Source organism: Helicoverpa zea, chromosome 14, assembly GCF_022581195.2.
Source record: "Helicoverpa zea isolate HzStark_Cry1AcR chromosome 14, ilHelZeax1.1, whole genome shotgun sequence".
Taxonomy (NCBI): Eukaryota; Metazoa; Arthropoda; class Insecta; order Lepidoptera; family Noctuidae; genus Helicoverpa; species Helicoverpa zea.
Genome location: NC_061465.1, coordinates 994,274 through 1,014,644, shown reverse-complemented (window position 1 = coordinate 1,014,644; position 20,371 = coordinate 994,274). Strand labels below are relative to the sequence as shown.

Sequence of the window (20,371 nt, the reverse complement as noted above, 5' to 3'; positions counted from 1 at the left end):
GGATCGTAGATAGCATACTAGAGTGAAAGCGTTGTTAGTTGTTACTAGGTATATGACGTAAATACACGAGTGAGGTCCTTGTCGCATTATCTTGGCCCCCTACATAATTAGGTAGACTTTTTCCCACAAACCTTCATAAGCTCATTACTTCTCCAATTGGTTAGATGCTCTTACTGCTTGGAGCATAAAGCTCATGTCAACAGCAGAAGCTTAACGTCAGTTGTGAGTGTTTACGCCGCGCTGGCTTTAAATCCCTTTTTATCTTTTAACCGATAGCTAAAGTTAAATGTAAAGAGGTTTTTACGCTCCGTGGATATTGTTCTGTTCGTAATTGAGAGGTTTCTGTTTAATGTATTTTATTTTGTATGGTGTGGTAAATAAGTCGGTACGAATTAACTTTGTGGTTTATGAATAGGTTTGTATGTGACATCGCGGCTTTTGAAGTACCTGTTACGTACCTATATTGTTTTACACTTAGGTCTTGCTTAGCTGCAGAATGATAGCCTCTAACTGATTTTACCTATTCGAAAATCGAAATATAATCCACATATAAAGTCATATCAAAAATGAATATTACTGCGTCATCCGGCTGTTTCCAATTAGGTAGACCAATTATATTGATTGCCAGTTGAATGGTGCAGGTTACGATTCATATTAAGGCACGCGCCACTTATTATCAAACACAATAAGTAATCTCGCATTGATAAAATTGCATTAAAACAAATAAACCAACAAAAACGATAACAGCACTGCAATTAAACCGACTTATCTATTTGGCTTGGCGTGGCTATCAATGGTCCTACTAGTATTTTTTCTTCAAATGTTATGATTAAAACACATAGATATTTGTATTTGAGACCTTGTCTTGTCTCTATTAGCTAATAAAATTGTAACAGGTTTAGTGATAATACCTTTTTATAGAAATTCTAAGTAACTACAAACAATATATATAGGAATAGACAGAATAAGTAAAAATTAGGGAAACAATAGCACTTTTCTAGGTGAACCGAAACACCTTTTCTTTAAGATACCTATAAGTACACATGTTAGTCCTAAAGAATGGTGAAAATTGTATTCTAGACTTACTTACTTTATAAACATACAGATGCCAGTCTTCTCCATAGCCCTGGAAATACCCTTCCATGATGCGAGCATGGAGTATTTCTGCTTCGCCGTCAACGGTAGCCGAGGGTCGGTGGCCGGAGGAGGCCCATCACTGATCGCTGGCCCAGCGTTATTGCCCCGCCTCTCAGAAGCCGCTAATTTCCCCAACTGACAACCCATTTTTCACTGTCACTAATACACCATTTTATTTAACACTTCCCACTAAAAACTTTGGCTTTATTGTCTTGTCATTATCAAAAAAGAGTTTGGTTGCACGATTCCATTTTTAGGAAACACTAAACGCACATTATTTTTTTTTATTCAGCACATAATTCTTACGCACTCATATTTTGAAATTAGAATTTGGCCACCATTGTTACGTCATCATGGTTTTAATGGTTGTTTTGAATTTAGAGCATTTTTGACACTTTAATTTCAATTTTTCACTGCACTGTTGACGTTCTGTTTCCACATCGCTATGAATATTATCTGTCCTTGTCACATCTTTTTATCTTATCTAATCAGCGTAACGCGAACGGTGGTTACCTGCGAAAGAAAATTGGGATATAATTAGATTTGCTGAAAACCTTTTTTGTAACAACCTACTTAGGCCTTAAAATAAACCTCTTTTGTAGATATTTGCTTTGTGCGTTGGAGGTAATTTGACCCTATAATATTTACTCGGCGTTGTAAAGAGTTTTGCGATAAAATAAAGGGTTAAAACATTTACTACTTAATCCAAATAAGCGAATATGAAGCCATTGTACCTGTTTCTGAACCCTACACGTTATATTTAATTTATTAAATGCTTTTATCCGCTATATAATGTTACGTTAACGCTGAATGTGGTTTTTCAAATCAATTTTTTGTGAAACTTATGTGTGAAATGGAGTTGCCGATCTCAGCTATCAGCTATTTTATGAAACAGTTGCATGTCAAGCCTCGCTAATCGCTGTTTGATACGTTCACTGACAAAATAGCATAAAGCCAAGCCATCCTCCGAGCCTTTTCCCAAAATTATCACCATTATTTTACTTGAAATACAAGTCCTACAACCTTTTTCAACCGATTCAATTTAAATATTAGTTTCTAAATTGCACTTTTTCGCAGCTTTATCTTTCAGCAGCTTTAGCACCTTTATTTTTCTTAGAAAATTGTCCTGTCAGTTCATGTTAATACCTAGATAGGTATACGTTTATGAAAATAAAATTTAAATTTAAAAACTAAATTCAATTTTCAAAGCTAGTTTCTTAAGTTCACTCAAACTTCAGAGTTCAGTTTGAATGTGAAATATTGGATGAAAAACTTTAAAAGTTTATTTTAGAAATAACGCCCCAGGCGATGGCTTGGCGCAAACTTTAATTAGTTTGCCTAACCTCCTTAGAAGCTTTAACTTGAATATTTGATCTATAGCTTAAAAATATAATAGCGATACAGTTGAACCTGCGAACTTTGTACCCTCTGATGACAGCGCTACCTATCGTTTCTAAAGTGTGCTTTAAATTTTTTCCAGGAATTCATGATTGACGTAAACAAATTGTAGTAGTGAATAATAATGTCGGGACACCTTCACACACGGTCGGTTAGCCCCATGTTAAATTATTAATTAACTTGTGTTATGGGTGCTAACACAACTGATAAACTACATATAGCTACATATTTATAAATACATATTGTAACACCCAGACCACGGCCAACAAGCATGCTCATCACACAAATGTCGACCGAACCGGGAATCGAACACGGGACCTCAGGTTCTGCTGTCCGGCATGGTGACCATTGCGCCATCGAGGTCGTCGAAATATTTTGCCCGAATTCAAATATACAACATAGATATCCTTATTCTTCTCAAATGCTACTGAATTCTATCTTGTCACACTCCTAGCGCATTTTGTCAAAATATTTATGAGAATTTCATTAAAAAAAAAAACAAATGAAAAACAAACGATTTCCACATTTCAACAACAACTCTTTTCAGCTTTCATACTGTAATCTAAAAGTGGGCAAACATTCATAAAATATTTACGCATCGCATCAATTGTTCATTCCAGGTATCGACGTCAGACGTTTTATTAGAACAAAAGACAGGTCAGAAATCTAAAAATAATATCTATTATTTTCACATGTTAGCCATCAATCAATCTATTTTCTGGGTTTCATCCTACGTGTAGCTTACGTACGAATTTAGGAATTTATTAAGATAATATCGAAAACAGCTTAGAAATTAATATTGTAGCAGAAAGCGTGTGGTATAAATTATTATTAATTTATGACAGCAACATTCTGTTGAATATTTATTCTGACGGAACTCATGTTTGGTATTTTCTGGTTCATATTTCGAGATTCGAACGATTATGTTATTATGTTAATTTTACCTTAAAATGGTTGATAATATAATTATTGTTTACATGTTAATCAGTTATCCTTGAAACATAGGCATAAATGCATGCATAGGTATAATACAAACAATGACGTCATTAAAAAAAAAAACAAATTTCTTAGCTTGCAAAAAAGATACCTCGTTTCTATTTAAACTCATTTTACAAAACAACCTTTTCTAAGCAGTTTCCATTACATAGATCAAAAAGTACGCTTTTCTTCCATCTTTCTACAAATAATATTTCCTGTAGCAAGCGCAGTGTCAAATTGGCATCATAAACATATATTTTTTCCACATTTCCGCCATCTTAGCCGCGTTTTGAATTTCGAACTCGTACATATTTTGTATTCGAATTTCTTAGAAGCTGTGACGTGATTTGAATAAACGTTATATGAAAAGGTGCACCGAGGTTCATATTTTTCATGTTATGTCAAATTTTGAATTTAGAACTCGAATATAAGGCTCGTTTGGTATTTAGGAGATGGTTTTACAATACTTCGTGCATTTTGAGCTTTGAGTTTTTGAAATTATTTTTTTCACTATTTTTATTATTAAAAAACCGTTTTCCTGCGCTTTCACTCTCGTCCTGTGAGACCTATAGCGAAGAGTGTAGCTTTCCAGCAATGAAAGAATATTTCAAATCAGTTCAGTTGTTCCGGAGCCTCTAGCTAGGGTTACAAATAAAGAAACAAAAAAATGTTTCCTGTTTATTTTATTAGCATTGATTTATTCTAGCTTGTGTCGTTGCTTGAAGCAGTATTGGTTTTCTATTCTATTTAGTTACATTTTCAAAATTGTTCGAAATACATTTCGCAACCGTTAAAAAAAGCAAATCTCAAGCGACCAAAGAACAATAAAACAAAGCAAGACACGACAGCGCTCACGTCGTTAATTTTCCGCCCAATCAGACACGACACATAGGCATTGAAGTCAATTACACAACACTTAAATGTCATTCAAACGTTTGGCTGTCAGTTGCGTGCGTGACGTCATCAAGATGGCGTGACAAAATAGCGTCAAATATAGTTTAACGCTGAGCTTTTGTAATGCTAATGTGTTTTTGTTTTTGAATGATGTTATAACATGTTAAAGTTGTTCTAGAAAATGTATCGTAAGTCTATATGTTTTTTGGTTTGGTTTTTGGATTAGTTAGAAACGTTTAGACTTGAGGGTTGTAAGTCCTGAAATCGTACATTTATGTTTTCATTCATTAACCAAGTAGATTGTAATTATTTCGAGGTGAATAGGGTACCTTGCACCTTGTGCAAATTATTTTAGAGACAAAACTAAAGAATGTTCCGTTTCTCTAAACCACGGAGGACAACTCTAAACGCACCCCAAGACATAAACTGTTCTAAAACATACTAGATCTTCCAACAATATAAATGAAGCTACGTAACTGAACGCGTCGTCGCCTGCTAATTTGTCAAGCTTGAGTCTAAACGGATTAAGACGAAGTAGTGGCGACTCGCTTCGTCTTCGGGACGACGAAGCGTTGCTTCGTTAAGTCTTAATTACGAAGATTTAAGGGAAAAAGTCACGGTTTAGAATGGCGTCGTTTGTGAAAATAAATTGTTTTTGTGTTTAAGGAGTGGAGATTAAGATTGTTGGCGCTATGCGGTATGCTATGGAATTGTATAATTCTGTTAGACCACAATGATTAGGAGCGAAGCTTTAATATGATTTTTGAATAAAATGATAGTTATTCTGCCTATTTCATTAAATCTAAAGTTGGTTGTATCTGAAAATTTCAGTTTGTGATGATACATGGCATCTCACTTATATGTACGAGTATTTAGTGCTTCCAGCACCATTCTCTTTTCTAGGAACAGTACAACAGATTATACGGCTTTTCCTAACAAATCTCTACATATTTCTATTAAGGCGACGAATTGGTAAACAATAATTCCATAACCGGCACGCGCATCTAAGGGACCAAGAGGAGACGGAGCGTCTGAGCGGGGCGAGGATTACAATACTCGCGCTAGCTTATAACTAAAAGTCGTAAGCGACAAAATGGTTTTGTAATTTTATTATTTAGAAATGAAAATTTGATAAAAATTCCTTCCACAATTTTAAAGAATATGTATATACTCAACTACTAAAAAAGTTAAGAGGCTTAAATCGGTCCCGATTGCCCATAATATGTGAATCTCTTTTTAAAAAGAGGTATATTTAATCTATTTTTCTCTGTTATAAAAGTTACCTAATCATGTGTTGAAGTCTAACAAAATAAGGTTTATATTATGAACTTTCCGGTAACCCAGTTGTACTTCGATCCGTTTTGTATTTACTGAGAAAAATTGAGATCCTTGGCGCCAAAATTTCCAATTCGTCCTCTTAAATACATGTACGATCACCTAAGCTACAAATCCCTTAAGCAAGACACTAAACAAACACTGAACACTCACCAGCCTATTACTAAAACATATCTTCAACCAAAGTACATATTTCCAGACATCTGTAGTTACCAGAGAACCGCAAGTCCTAATCCTGGTACGATTCCAGTCAAGCTTGTACACTATTATATATTAAATATATAATTACCAGACATAAATTTTGTCTGGTAAGATCCCAGTCAGACTTGTACACTAGTGTATATTTATGTCTGGTAAGATCTGGTAGTCAGGCTTGTATACTAGAGGTAGTATCCATCTTTTATCTATATGTTGTTGTATAAGCTATATTGTTCGTCTAGCTGGGTCACGGTTAATTGAAACTAGATTCCTTACTGAGGATTCTGAGCTTCTGAGCTTAGGAGATATGATTGGACTTGTGAGACATGGTCCTTGAAGTGGCAATTTAACTGTATCTACTAATTAGTATGGTACAGCTAAAGCTTTGTTTGAACGCTATAAATCGGGAAGCACTTTTCCGGTGTGAAAAAATCTTACAATATAAGATAATCCATTTATCGAGTAAGCCTATAAGTTTTTTTTTTTTAATATGGACGCTTGAAGCTTCCCTCGCGATGACAAGATACCCATCCTCAGACAAACCGCGCCCATCGTTGCTTTACCTTACGATCGATCGACACGTGCGGCCGTTACTTTTATCGCCCTAAGTTAATATGTTACCATAAACATTAATTAACAAAATGCGTAGGTAATGAAAACATAGGTGTTACACGTGCCTAACTTTCAGTGGAAAACACGCGTGCTGTTATTTTATGTAAATTCCGCGGAGGACTGTCAACAGAGGTTTCTAACTCAACTAGTTTTAGGTACTAAAATAACACTGACACTGAACTTTGTTGGTCTGTGTTTACGCGGCTTATTTATGTCAATCAGGCATAGTGTTGATTTCTGACACGTGATAAAATCCGTAAAAGTAGTTTTATTTACAGGCATAGTGTTTTTGGGTGGCGAAATACTGGTTGACCCCAAAAAAAGTCTCACCATGAAAAAAATGGGGTAGAATAGCTTTTACTTAGTACTAAAACTATTTGAGATAGCCTTAGCTGTACTTATTGTACGTGTATTTTTAAATAATAATAATGTAGACCTCAGGGCGGGCAACTTCTAGGGAGATCTAAGGGGAAAAGCCAGCTGCGCAAGATATATTATGGTGCACAAGAAAAATCAGGCATAGAAAAACGGCTTGTACATGCTCGCTGACTTATTAATGTTTTATTCCATTTTCCAAAATAACTAGATTTTTTTGGGCTAATTTCAATGGCCCTTGTCACCTAATAACTACCTATGTCCTAAAATTCGCCCTTTTTTCCCCAACAGCCATATGAAGGACGTTTGCACTGAAGCTAGCATCATCAATAACGCTTAATAGCATATTTGTGTCAGAACTGAAACGGCCCTTTTCGCCGGATTATGTTTATTGTACGGTGGATAATCCTTCAGACAACAATTTATAATATTTCCACAATAGGCCGCGGTTTGTCAAATGGAATTTAAGCGTATTTGTGAAGTATTCATTAGTTTCATTCTTCAAATGAATTGGATTGTTTTCAAATGTGTCTTGAGGGTAAATATACCTAAGGCTTTATACAAAACACAAAAATACGCTAAGTATATCGCACTAGTATGAAAAGTAAATTTTGGATGTGTTTAGGCGTAGATCTTTGTTATTCTCTCATGCACACCAAAGTGGTGGAACGTTTTAAATTTTTAACATAATAGCCAATTTTAATTAAAAGCTTCAATTTATCTGTGTAAAGTGAGATTAACAAGTTCTGTATAATCAATCACACTTTTTATATACCTCCGTGACAACCCTAGCACAAAGACAAAACGTCCGAATCCCCATCTAGCACTGACCACAACGTTATTAAGCGCTAGGGTTGTCGACAGCAGAAACCAGCCTTCCTATCCTATCCTATCAAGATATACCAAACCACGAGCCCGCCTAGAGACCGGCGCAATGGAACTGAAACATTTTCATTATTTCCAAGTTAATTTACTAAATTAAAATACTGGCTGCTTTCCTTTCATATTGTTTTTGTTTTTTGGTTTGAATTTGAAATTAGAATTGTTATCTAGGCTTAGGTGTTTTTATTTTTTTGATTCAATTTTAGAAGCCCGATTGATGAAGATTTTGTTTTTTAGTGGAAATAGTTGTTGGCCTTTTATTTTCTTATCTTCTTATATTTTGTATTACATCTTCGAATTCGAATTCGAAATCGAAGCTTTCAGATTCGAAATGTATAAGTATAAGCTATCTAACTTCAGATAATATTTCTGAATTATAAGTACCTTTATGTATTTGAACACGTAAATAAATAGTTTTCTTTAGATTTTGCCACAACCCAAAACTTTCTTTGCTAACGTTAGCGAAAAAACCCTATTATGCAAACATTACGATAACCACCATCGTAATACATGCAGTAAAATAACCGGAATAATGTAATCGGCTTTCAATTTCTCGCCTATCATGGTTGCTAAATTGTACCAGGGTTACCACGCTTTGAGCATGATACCAACTGGAGATGCCATTGTCCTGCTGAAGGACAAGACCGCCGGTCATACTCGTATGTCCTCTAGATACAAGCGTTGATTTTACTTTATGTGTGTAATGATATGACCGAAAATATCTGAGTGAGCTGTACTAACTTTATGGTGCATCTTATGTGAGTAACCTGGATATAAATGAGAAACGACGTTGCACATCGCGGAAACAACAAATAGATGATGTCTTTTGAAGTGGCCTACGTAACGTACCTATAAACGGCGCAGCGCAGCGCACATCTTTCTCTTCGCTTCACATTCGCGTTGATTGGACGACGCGACGCAGGAAACACTAGACTGCCTCGCTCCCATGCATAAACTGGCAGACTTCTTTATATAGAAAGTACGTAGTGGTTCTTGTTGGTTAAATGCTCTAAGCAATGGGTATCAGCGGATTGCGGTGGCTGTTACTTCGTTTGTGTTGTGTGGCTGTGACGTCACGCCTTTGACCATGGCGTGAAAACCACAGAGGTGTTATGTGGTCGTTATAGTTTGTACAATGGTGTGATGACGTGGTTATTGCATGTTATTGCAATACCTATATATTGCTATAGGAATGTAGAAAAAAAAACTAATTTTAAGTCCAATTTTGAGGATAAAAAATGTACCCAATAGATAGGCATTAAGAGCCTCGTGGCTAAGTTACAGCCGCATAAGTCAATCGGAAGGTTAAGTGATGCGGGACTGGTAACCATCTTGTCAAGACGAGTCATTTTAAATACATCTTTGGCAGACGTTACAGGCAGTCTAAGAATCCAGAAAGACTGACAGCCAGTCTTACCGAATTTGCTGGATTGAGGAGCTCAGATAGGCAGTCGATCGATGCAGGACAATAGCACAGCTGCATCAAAACACTATGCTAGGCACTCAGGTCCATCAAATTAGGCTGTAAGCAACCTCCAATATAATTAACAAAAGGCTAGGCGAATGATTGAATTTCAATCCTTTAATTAAATACCCAGGTACGCTTCACTGTTTCACTAACAGAATCCTTTAAGTTAATTCACCAATCTCTCAGTATTTGCATACCTACGACTGTTTGCTCACGGTGCTCTGTCAACGGGTCCCAAAGGGGCTCATAAATGGCCTAATTGAATTAAATAGACGTCCATAATGGCTGGCCATTACAGTTCACTAACTATTTTAAAGATGCAAGACGGGCGGAGTTGGGTTAGTTAGTTAGTTTATATGAGAATACGCCTACTTGTGTGTGTGTGTAAGTTTTCAGTTGGTTTCGTGGGAAGTGATAAGTTTTCGTATGTCAAGGTTGGTTTGATATAATTTTTGGTATTGACTTTGATTTTAATAAAAAAAAACATCGATATTTGGTTTTAAATATCTCCTAAAATAATGGAATATATGAAATGAGTGTACATGGTGAAAAAAAAAAACGTCACACTGAGAATTTTTTACCAATTCAGTTTACAATCACACATATTCACACACACAATCATTTACGACGCATATTGTTGTAAACCTGCAATATTTTCGTTCCTATGCTACTACAATTAATAATTCCAGACATAAACATTAGTAAACTAAGAAGAAATTAACCCAAATAAATCCTCTTTTCTCACAATCCATCATTAAAACCTCAACCACCATCGATTAAAATAGACCAAACACTTCTACATCCATAGAATTAGAGCTAATAACAAAATGATCTTATAGTTCGGCCATTCAGAGAATGCGTTCCTGACACGTCGCGATTGAACTGACGACGTAACTACATTCATTGATTATTGATATAATAATGTTGTTTTAATGCTCCTCAATTGTTAAAACGGTAAACAACCAGCAAAAATATTTTTATCGTAACTGCAACGCCATTGCAAAGTTACGTCGTCAGTTCAATCGCGACGTGTCAGGAACGCATTCTCTGAATGGCCGAACTATAGTACAACAAACTCGTGAATTGAGTCAATCAGCCTAGCGTGTACAGCTGAACCTATATCGATAAGATTACCAACAGCCCTATAATAATAAGCTATCGATTCAGTTGTATTTCACACCCCAGTTACTGGCCTTACTAAGGTTGTTTCGATTAACTTAATGATAAATCGAAATATGTTTATTACTTTGAAGTAGCTTTAAGCAATCAGAGTCGAGTGATCAATTTAATTATATCGGATATGAAAATAATAATTCGAATATGAAATAATAATATGGGGTTAATGTCAGTTAAGTCGCTAACCTAATTACATAATATTGTATAGGTACTTTATATGTTCCCTCGACGAGGTATCTACTAAAATTCAATGAAGAATTTTATTGTTAGAAACCAGCATCAAGTTTTTCCATAATTTACCATTTTCAGTAAACAAACACGAATTATATAACATAACAGGCAATAAAATGGTAAAATAACCGTAAAATTTACAATATAATAATTTATTTTTATTTTACCAAATTCACATTATCATCGATACGATAAACAATCGAGTTACCCCAGTACTTGAGTATCGATTGTACAGGGTGGCGTTAAATCGATACAGAGCGGGTCGTACTCGCTCACAGATTACTAGGTGTTAACCATTCAATTCGATTGTACTGGGAACTGACAGCAGTCAGTTCCACTCGGTTGTTATCATTTAAGCACGCTTTTAGACCTGAAATGATACTGTAATTATAGAAAAGGTATGGGTTATTATTATTCATACCTAACTTTTTAAAATTAATGTAAATATTTTTCTGACATCAATAGATGAAATATTACAAATTAAACATATGCTGTAAAGCTAAAGAGATTTTTTGTTGTTTTTTTTTTACTGGGCCGATAAAAAAAAACTAATTCGGAATGTTATAATCAAGGCGTTTTAAGACTAAAGAATAACCCCCTTACTTATAAAATCTCTAATCACCTTAAGCAACATTTTAACTAATCACTACTTAAAGTCTTAAGTAGTGATTAAATGTTAGTTAAGACATGCTTAAGCAACGTTTATAAGAAAGAATTTTCTTAAACAGCCCTTAAGTATTACTTATATTTAATTCACGTTTATAAGTAAGGCTGTAGAACTTTATTCTGAAACTTTTAAAAGCTATTTCTAAAGCACATAAGTGTGTGAAAGGTATTTGTTACCATAAAAAGTGTGTATAGCAAATTTTAATGTCACAACGCCTTTTCTTACCAGCAACCAAGGTTGTATTCACTGTGTAAATAAGCACCTCCTATTTATACGGTGTTATGTAAATTTCCCGAAAGGTATCTCTCCGTGAGTTTTTCACATGTAAAGAAAAGGCTTTATGGGGACATATACAATGGAAAAAACCTGCAGGAAAGCGGAATTTCAACTGAATTTTCCAATCTGATTTTGCAGTCGATTCTTGTTAATCTGTGAACAAAGTGACATCCAAAACATCTTTCACCAACTTCTTGGAACTGAGAGAAATGTTACCTTTTATATATTTATAAATATTCCGATCTCAGCCTTATCCGGGGGTTTGAGTACTCAGAAATAAAAATATCGTCTTTGATCTTATAGTGGTTTGAACCTATCTTACACATAAAGCTGAAGAGTTTGTTTACTTGAACTAAGTAACTAATGGACTGATTTAAAAGAATATTTAATGACAAATTTTATCAATTCAAATTTTACTTATAGTCATATTTTCATTATCTATTTTGATCAAATTGTGTTTTATTTTACGTGATTGTTTGTGTAATAATATTTGACGGGTAAAGTTGGCGATATGATGAAAATATGCTCTGCTTACGGAGTGTATCACAGATTACTATAATAGTTACTATGTAAGTGTTATGTTAATACTTAATTTTGTGGGCATCAAGATCCCCGACACAAAAATAGCAGATACCTTCATTTCATCACAACAAACAACATATTCAATTCAACACCAGTTTCACTAACACAATATTTGACGCGATCTTCACTCGTCGATAACTGACAGATAACGAGTTACCTCCATTCGCGTATTGTGTTGTAAATAGCCATTGCATTTTAACATGTATGACAGAATATCTTCGTGTTTTCTAGAAGATTTTGAATTTTCTGTATTGTTTTGTTTGTGTAAGATCTGTAACGCGTATTTGGTTTGCGATTATTTTGCTAGGTAGCGTCACAGTGCCGTATACCGGTCGAATCTCGCCTGAAATACTATGCATGTATAGAGTTAATTGAAAGGATAGTACCAAAACCATATTATTATGTAACACCTTACAGCTTCCTGTTCGATTAAATCCATTTCTGGGGGACATTGTAAACAAAATTAAATAATCTCCTATCGAGTTTTCATGCGGAAAATTAAATGACAAACATTTAAAAACTCATCACACAGTCCAATTGCCAATTTTTCACACTGACAAATCCCAATTAAATATAAAATTCACAGATAAATAAAAATCCTCATATTTTTTCCAAAACTATATAAAATGGCTGCGAACTAGCAATTAAGTTATCTCAACAAGAGCGGGATGGCGTAACTTTTATAATTGTTTCAACACCAAATAAACGGGACGCAGTTCATGAAATGCTTTTAAGGCTTATCGGCCAATATATAGAGTTTATAATTGAGTGTTATACAGGTTTCGTTAAGGTCATCATTGAAATGTAGCTGTTATGAGCGGTTTCACCCGCGTCCCAAGGTAAACACTTCCCGCACCAGGATAAAAAGTAGCCTTTATCCTTTCTCGGACTTTAGATCAGTCTACTAAAACAGACAGAGTAAACTTTTGCATTTACAATATTATGAAGTAAATATGATAACTTTTAAAACAATATGAAAGTACCTAAGTAACATAATTAATTTACCAATTAATGTCGTTAACAAAGTTCGCGTTTTGAATTACAAATTGGTATTCACAATTCGTGTAGTTTTCTCCGAATCCATTATTTAGAGTTAAACCATAATTTGGTTGGGAATTAAGCATAAATCTAATTTCCTGACTTCGCCCCGGAATGTTGTGTAACTGAATTAATTAGCCCTTTCCTCGAAATATTATATTTCCAGTGAAATTCTAGGTGGGTAACTATAACAATTTCACCGACTGTGTTTTGTTTTTCATTTATTGTGTTTGTGTATTTACTATAAATATCTTAGATATATGTATAACATAGATGTTACCAATGCACAATGAGCATAAAATCTAGGTTTTATTCGTTCAGTATATTCGACGGTTTAAGGATTCCGATCTGAATGGTACCTATACATACGTGGGACCCTGGTAGCTCTACAAAGATTTTCGTCCATCCGTTCGTCCATCTGTCGGTTATCAGGCTGTATCTTATGAACCGTGATAGTTAAATATTTGACATTGTCTTTAATGATGATATAGCTAGCCGTTGTCGGTATAACAAAAATCCACAAGAAAACTGAATAATATCCCTAAATAAAGGGCTATGTTCGATCCCATAAAACAATCATGCTCACGGCTCCCTTCATGCTTTAAGAATTTTGTTAAGTCACTATACAATTGATACCAAGATGTCACAGCAATACAACTCTTGCAAATTAGTATGTATCTATATGTTGAAAGAGATACACCCAAGTTAATTCCCCTCGCACCCATTCAGCTAGGTATCCATCATTAGCGCAATTTATTAGTTTAGTCTGCTCCCCGGCTGATCTACGTAAACTGATCGATCACTGGAAGCCAGCCATATGTTTTAATTGTGTGCAGACGTGTTTCTTTGCTGTTTCAATATTTTACCTCAGTGTTAATAGGACTTGGGTGACCGTGAAAGAAATCTTGTGCTGTAGTAGTAAAATTGTTCAAAATATAAATTCAGGAGTACCGGTAAAAGTTATTAAAAATGTTATGTACTACTGCGATAATTTAAATTATTGTATTTAAAAGTTCAATTTATTTGATTGAAAATAAGAAAAAAATAATTATAAATGGGTATCTCTATATACTTATTTTACCAAATAAAATAGGCACTATTCAATAAGTATTCCTAGTAAAATCCTTTAAAAATATGTATGTTATGGACCAAGTGATAAATTGGACAGTATACATAATGCCCGGTCATTATGAATAATGCCCAATATGAGAGTGCAATTTGATAATAATTATTCAAACAATCAAATTGACCGGCCACTATACATATTGCCCGTGACCTTTTGGGCAAAGTAATACAAACATATTTAATTTCATATTTTTTATTGTTATTGACATTTAACTTAAAATAAACTAAATATAACACATCCCATATCAATTGACAGAGCATAGCAAAGTAAGCATGCAACATGCAGCAAGCATGGCTTCTGTCACGGCTCCGGCACTGCGGGTCCCCGGCGGTCCCATGCGAGCTTATCGTCGCAGATGGTTTTCACGCTCACCACCGCAGCTTCGGCTTGCTGGCCGGCTCGGCCGGCCAGCCTCAGCCGCGGCGGCGAGCGCTTCAACTACCTGCGCCTCAGCTCGCAGGCCGCCTCGCCCCTCCGTGCCTACGCGGTTTTGAATTGCACTCTAGGGGTAGGGCAGACAAGACTACGTGGAGTCGGTTTTGCAGCGATTCGTTTTCGTCACTAAGTTCAGTTTTTAATACAATGTTTTGAATCCAAATTAAATTCTACCATAAAAAAACGAGCCAATAAAAATGAGATCAAGAAAAACGAGGCCGAGTTAGTAAATTAGATGACAATTGTCCAATTAATATTTTTTTGGCTAGACTTATAATTTCCCATTAAAATAGAACATATAATTTAAAACAATAATCATAAAATATGTAGCAAGTCACAGGATTTATTTATTAGAACAACTGCCACCCTCGCACCGCATAAAATATAGCTTTATTATCAAATTGCCCAACTATCATGTAGCAATATAATAATGCCCGTGCAATGTGATAAATAATGAAGTTAAGATAGTTATTAATCACTTGGCCCGATGAAGCTAGACATTATTCATAATGCTCGGGCATTATAAATAATGCCCGAATTAATCACATGGTCCATAACATGTATACCTAGTAAAGCTTGAGCCTTATTTATTATTATTTGGCCCTATCAAAACATTAAACAAAACATACTTAATTGAAAACCTGTTGTAAATCTGTACTGTAATATTGCTTTACCACTGTGAGTTCAAAATAAACACATTTTGTGGATTGATAAAACCCATTAGCGGTGAATAATCTAGTTTCGAAATAACTTCGATTCATTAATTTTAAATTGAAATAAACCAATGTTTGTTTATACTAGTCAAATGGAGTCAAAAACTAATTACTACAATTTGTTATTTGAAGGTTTGTTTATGACGAACTATCGTGCTTGTTTTCTGAAATGGGTTAGGTTGAAATTTATTTTTAGTAGGTAGTTTATATTATATGTACACATGGTCAGTAGACGGGGTTAGGCTTCGGAGGAGATGGCGGGATAATCTGGACGCCTAGAAACGATTAGTGGCATCATTCGAAGGTTCGGGAGGAGTAAATAGAAAATGAGGAGACCTTTGCCCAGCATTGGGACGGAACCAGCTAGAAAAATAAGTAAAAATAAGCAAATATGTTTTTAGAACGACCAATCCTAGTAGTGTAACGCGGATAGGATTATGTTAAAGTAGCGTTTCAGTATTTGGCCGATAGAGTTCAATGAGTCATCCACCATGCCATTGAATTAATTCACACTACAAAAACATACAAATATATACAACCAAAGATTTATGCATTGTATATTTGCATACTAATACATCTGTACCAACCAAACCGTTTAGCTCTAATGGCATGCAGCTGATTTCTTTAAAACAAACTATTTGACATGCCTGAGCCTTGCACGGTATCGTAAGACTGAATAGTGTTTGCTTGTACGCGCTAATCTCAGGAGCTACCAGTATGATTCGAAAAATTCTTTCGGGGTTAGATAGCCCATTTTTCTAGGAAGGCTACTTTTTATTCGGCAAAGGACTGTGCGTGTGTACTAGTGATTTATCCAGCCTTTGCACGGGTATTATATACTTACATAGTCACTTTATGTATTCATGAAAACCGTATGAAAATCCGTCCAAAAAAGGAGAGATTATCTTGAATAGGTCCGGTAGGGTCCGGTTATAAACCCGGTGGAGTTTCTGGTCTCCAACCGGGCGCGTCCCCAGGTGGCGGATAGGGGAACACCGCACAGATATGTGCGGTACCGGGTTTACTCGGCGCGGACCAAAACCAGGTGATGGGATTGCTCCTCAGTAGAGAAAGCGATCGCGTGCGGCAGGTTCGGTCAGTCAGTGCTACTTCTGCTGGCTAGACGTCGACTTCGGTTACTGTCGGACAACCCGTAAGCCTCATTGAGCGGAACGGGGGCTCTGTTTACAGGGTCGCGAGGAAGAAAACCTCTATAAAAAATCACTAAGTTGTACAATCCTGTCTCTCCTGCCTTGGTTGGCCGCTCAGGTGGTATGGGATTCGCTCCTTGATCTAATCAGGCTGTGAATGTTGAGGGGTTTTAGCCTACACCTTTGGTGATACATACGATCTGCCCTGCTCCTGTAAGCAGGCTGGAATTTTTGGAAGGGAATGCACCGTTTGTGGGCCATAGCTATGGTCATCGGATGGTGCGGGTCAGGGTTATATTTATACGAGTATATATTATATTTTATAGTGTACATATAGTATTAATATTATAATTATGATAAATATATTACTGTATATATCTGTATGTATATATTGAGACAAGAATGTGGGAGATAGGGACCTCACCCTTAAAAGGAACCTTATGGAAATGGCACATGTAACAGATAGCGTACCCCAGGGAGGTACCCAAATGGGAGAATCCTCCACAGACCCGTCTAACGGCTCTGTCTGTCCCGCGTATTCTGGGGGGGACAACATTTGCCACAATTCTACCAACGACCAAACGCGCGAAAACCGGATACCGATTATTGATACTGACCGATTGGATGATGTTTGTAAAAAGAAGGATGGAAATACTCCTTGTGATGTAGAGTCGCTGGGTTCTATGCCCGGCACATCCGCATCACTGGAACCTTGGTCCTCCAGGCTGAGGAAAATTGAGAAGCGGCAGTATGAGGCGGCGTCCAGTGACGATAAGTTGCTGCCGCCTCCCAAGGTGCCGACGAAGGCCAAGGAAAAGCCTGGCCGTCATGGAAGGGGACGCTTTTGGCGGCCAAGTACGTCACGCTTAAGTGACGAAAGCGATACGGACACGTCTCAGGCCTCGATTGAACCAAGGATCAGACGAGTCTCTGAAGCGATGGACGTGGAAGCCGCATGCTCCTTACTGCCACCTACGGGCACCGACAGCTCGGTGGCAGGACTGGAGCGGACAGGCATCCAGAATGTGGAGGTTCTTCTGGAGTCCATCCGGAAATCAAAGAACCTTAAAGGTACGAGTCAACGTACCATGAGAGAAGCGGCGGAGCAGGTGCGCTGCTGCGTCGAGATGCTCGCTGCCAGGAGTACCACAGAGGAGACTAACCGCCTCCAGCTGGAAATCCAGCGCCTGAGGCAGCAGGTTGGATCCCAGGACAAGGAGATTGAAGCTCTCAAAGAGGAGATGCTCTCGTTGCGTCTCCACTCAGTTAACTTGCCACGTCAGCAACCGCAGCCGTCGATATCTTCCACCCCGGAAAAGTCCACAGTAGACGACGAGCTGCTGCGTGGCGTTATTGACCGCGTAGGCAAAATGTTGGATGCTCGTATGGCGGGGATTGAAGATCGCCTTCTACCACAGGTGAATCTTCGCCCTCCATTAGCAGCCGATCGAAAGACGGCAGCCCAGAAACAGCGGCAGAGTGCTGCGGCTGGTACAAGCCAGGCGTCCGCAACCGCAACTGTCATCGCGGCAACTCAAGCCTCAGTCTCAGAGGCACCGTCGTCTGCGCAACCACAGCAGGAGTGGCAAACTGCCTCTAATAGGAAGAAAGACAGGAAGAATAAAAAGAAAGCTGTTACGTCGAAAGAGGCCGCTGCCACCATCTTAGGCGGTGCTAAGCCCTCGTCGTCACAAGCCAAAGGACGGAAGAAAAATAAAAAGTCACGGAATCGACGCAGAAAGCTTCGCGAACCGAAGTCAGCTGCCCTCGTTTTGACGCTTCAACCTGAGGCAGCAGAAAAGGGGCTTACTTACAAAGATGTCCTGACAAAGGCCAGACAAGCGGCCAATCATGAAGACAACGGTATCACCGACATCAGATACCGTCGAGCTGCAACGGGGGCTCGACTTTTTGAGTTCACGGGAGCCAATGGCGCTGCAGAAGCGGATCGTGTAGCTGAACAGCTGCGCCAGATCTTTCCGGAGGGCATCCGGATCTCAAGGCCAACAAAGTGTGCCGAACTGCGCATTGTCGGCCTTGACGATTCTGTCACCGAAGATGACATATGTGAGGCGGTTGCGCGCAGGACGGGCTGCTCCCAGGAGGCGGTGCGCGTCAGCGCAATTCGTGTTGGTCCTGGAGGAGCCGGTTCTGCCAGAATTCGGTGCCCCGTAGCCTCTGCCAAGATGTTAGGCGAAGCCAATCGACTTCTCGTTGGCTGGAGCTCCGCAAAGGTTCAGGTTCTGGAGACAAGACCTATACGGTGCTATAAGTGCATGGGGTTAGGACATACCTTTCCTCTATGCACTTCTACCGTGGACTACGCCGGACTTTGTTACCGTTGTGGAAAACCAGGTCATAAGGCAAATACCTGCACTGACGATCCCCATTGCCTGGGTTGCGAGGCAGCAAAGCTGCCCGCAAATCACGCAGTAGGAGGAAAGGGCTGTAAGGCCCCAGCCAAGCCAAAGAGGGGGAAGACGGCCGCTAACATCCAGGCCACCAGGCCCCATAGCGAAGTATTGCCAGACCAAAGGCAACAGGAGATAGAAATGATTATCGAGGACTCTAATGGACCAAGTCCGTAATCACAAAATACTCCAGGCGAACCTAAATCACTGTGCCGGTGCACAGGACTTGTTTCTGCAAACCATGGCAGAGTGGTCGATAGGCGTGGCCGTAGCTGCAGAACCATATTTTGTCTCTCCTCGCCCTAACTGGGTGGGTGACGTGGACTCGTCTGTAGCTATAATCGGCTCAGCGGATCCCAACTGCACTCCTCCTATACTCAAGGAAAGGGGCTCGGGATACGTTGCAGCTAAGTGGGGTGAGGTCATCATCTTCGGCGTATACTTTTCTCCGAATAGGACCCTTCCCGAGTTTGAAGACTTCCTTGACAGACTTGGGGCCTCTGTTCTTCGGATGGCACCAAGCCAGGTTTTGATTATGGGGGACTTCAATGCGAAGTCTACTGCATGGGGCTCCTCCCGACCTGACATACGAGGACGTGTTGTTGAAGAATGGGCGGCGGTAACTGGACTCGTTCTTTTGAATAGGGGGTCAGTTAACACGTGCGTGCGGTGGAACGGGGGCTCAATAGTGGATCTCACTTTCGCTACGCCGGCTCTTTCCGCGCGCGTACTAGATTGGCGGGTTGTGCAGGATACTGAAACCTTATCCGACCACAGATACATTCGTCTGGATGTATCTGTGTCTTCATACAATGACGCTGCTGCTCGACATTCGAATGCCCAAAAGTTTCCACGATGGGCACAAAAGCAGCTTGATAGAGAATTACTGGAAGAGGCCGCCATTGTTCAGGCGTGGCTATTGCCACCAACACGCTCAGAAGCGGCCGACGTCAACGTCGGGGCCCATCGTTTCCGGAGCGCCATGACGGCGATCTGTGATGCGGCCATGCCTCGTGTGCGCCGGCGACCTTCTAAGAAGGAGGTCTACTGGTGGTCTCAGGAAATGGCGGGCCTCCGGCAGGCCTGTATTCATGCGCGGAGGTGCTACTCTAGCGTCCGCAGGCGACGCCAGCGCAGCGACAGCCTTAACATCTTAGAGGCTGAGCTTTATGAGACGTATCAGGCTGCACGAGAAACTCTACGGGTGGCGATAATCCGGGCGAAAGACCAAAGCAGAAGCGAGATGCTGGATGGCCTTAACCGCGATCCCTGGGGACGCCCGTATCTC

At 38.7% G+C, this 20,371-nt stretch overlaps 1 protein-coding gene across 3 annotated transcripts in view; it reads right to left on the bottom strand.

The window, feature by feature from the left end:
* The window catches only part of LOC124636466 (neuroglobin-like), an 89,880-nt gene that overhangs the window by 19,692 nt on the left and 49,817 nt on the right, over nucleotides 1-20,371 (bottom strand). For all 3 annotated transcript variants that reach the window (XM_047172562.1, XM_047172564.1, XM_047172563.1), the window contains one exon: nucleotides 1,091-1,650. In XM_047172562.1, coding sequence (XP_047028518.1) covers nucleotides 1,091-1,284 — 194 coding nt within the window. In that variant the 5' untranslated portion in view covers nucleotides 1,285-1,650. The remainder of the gene's footprint in view (nucleotides 1-1,090; nucleotides 1,651-20,371) is intronic.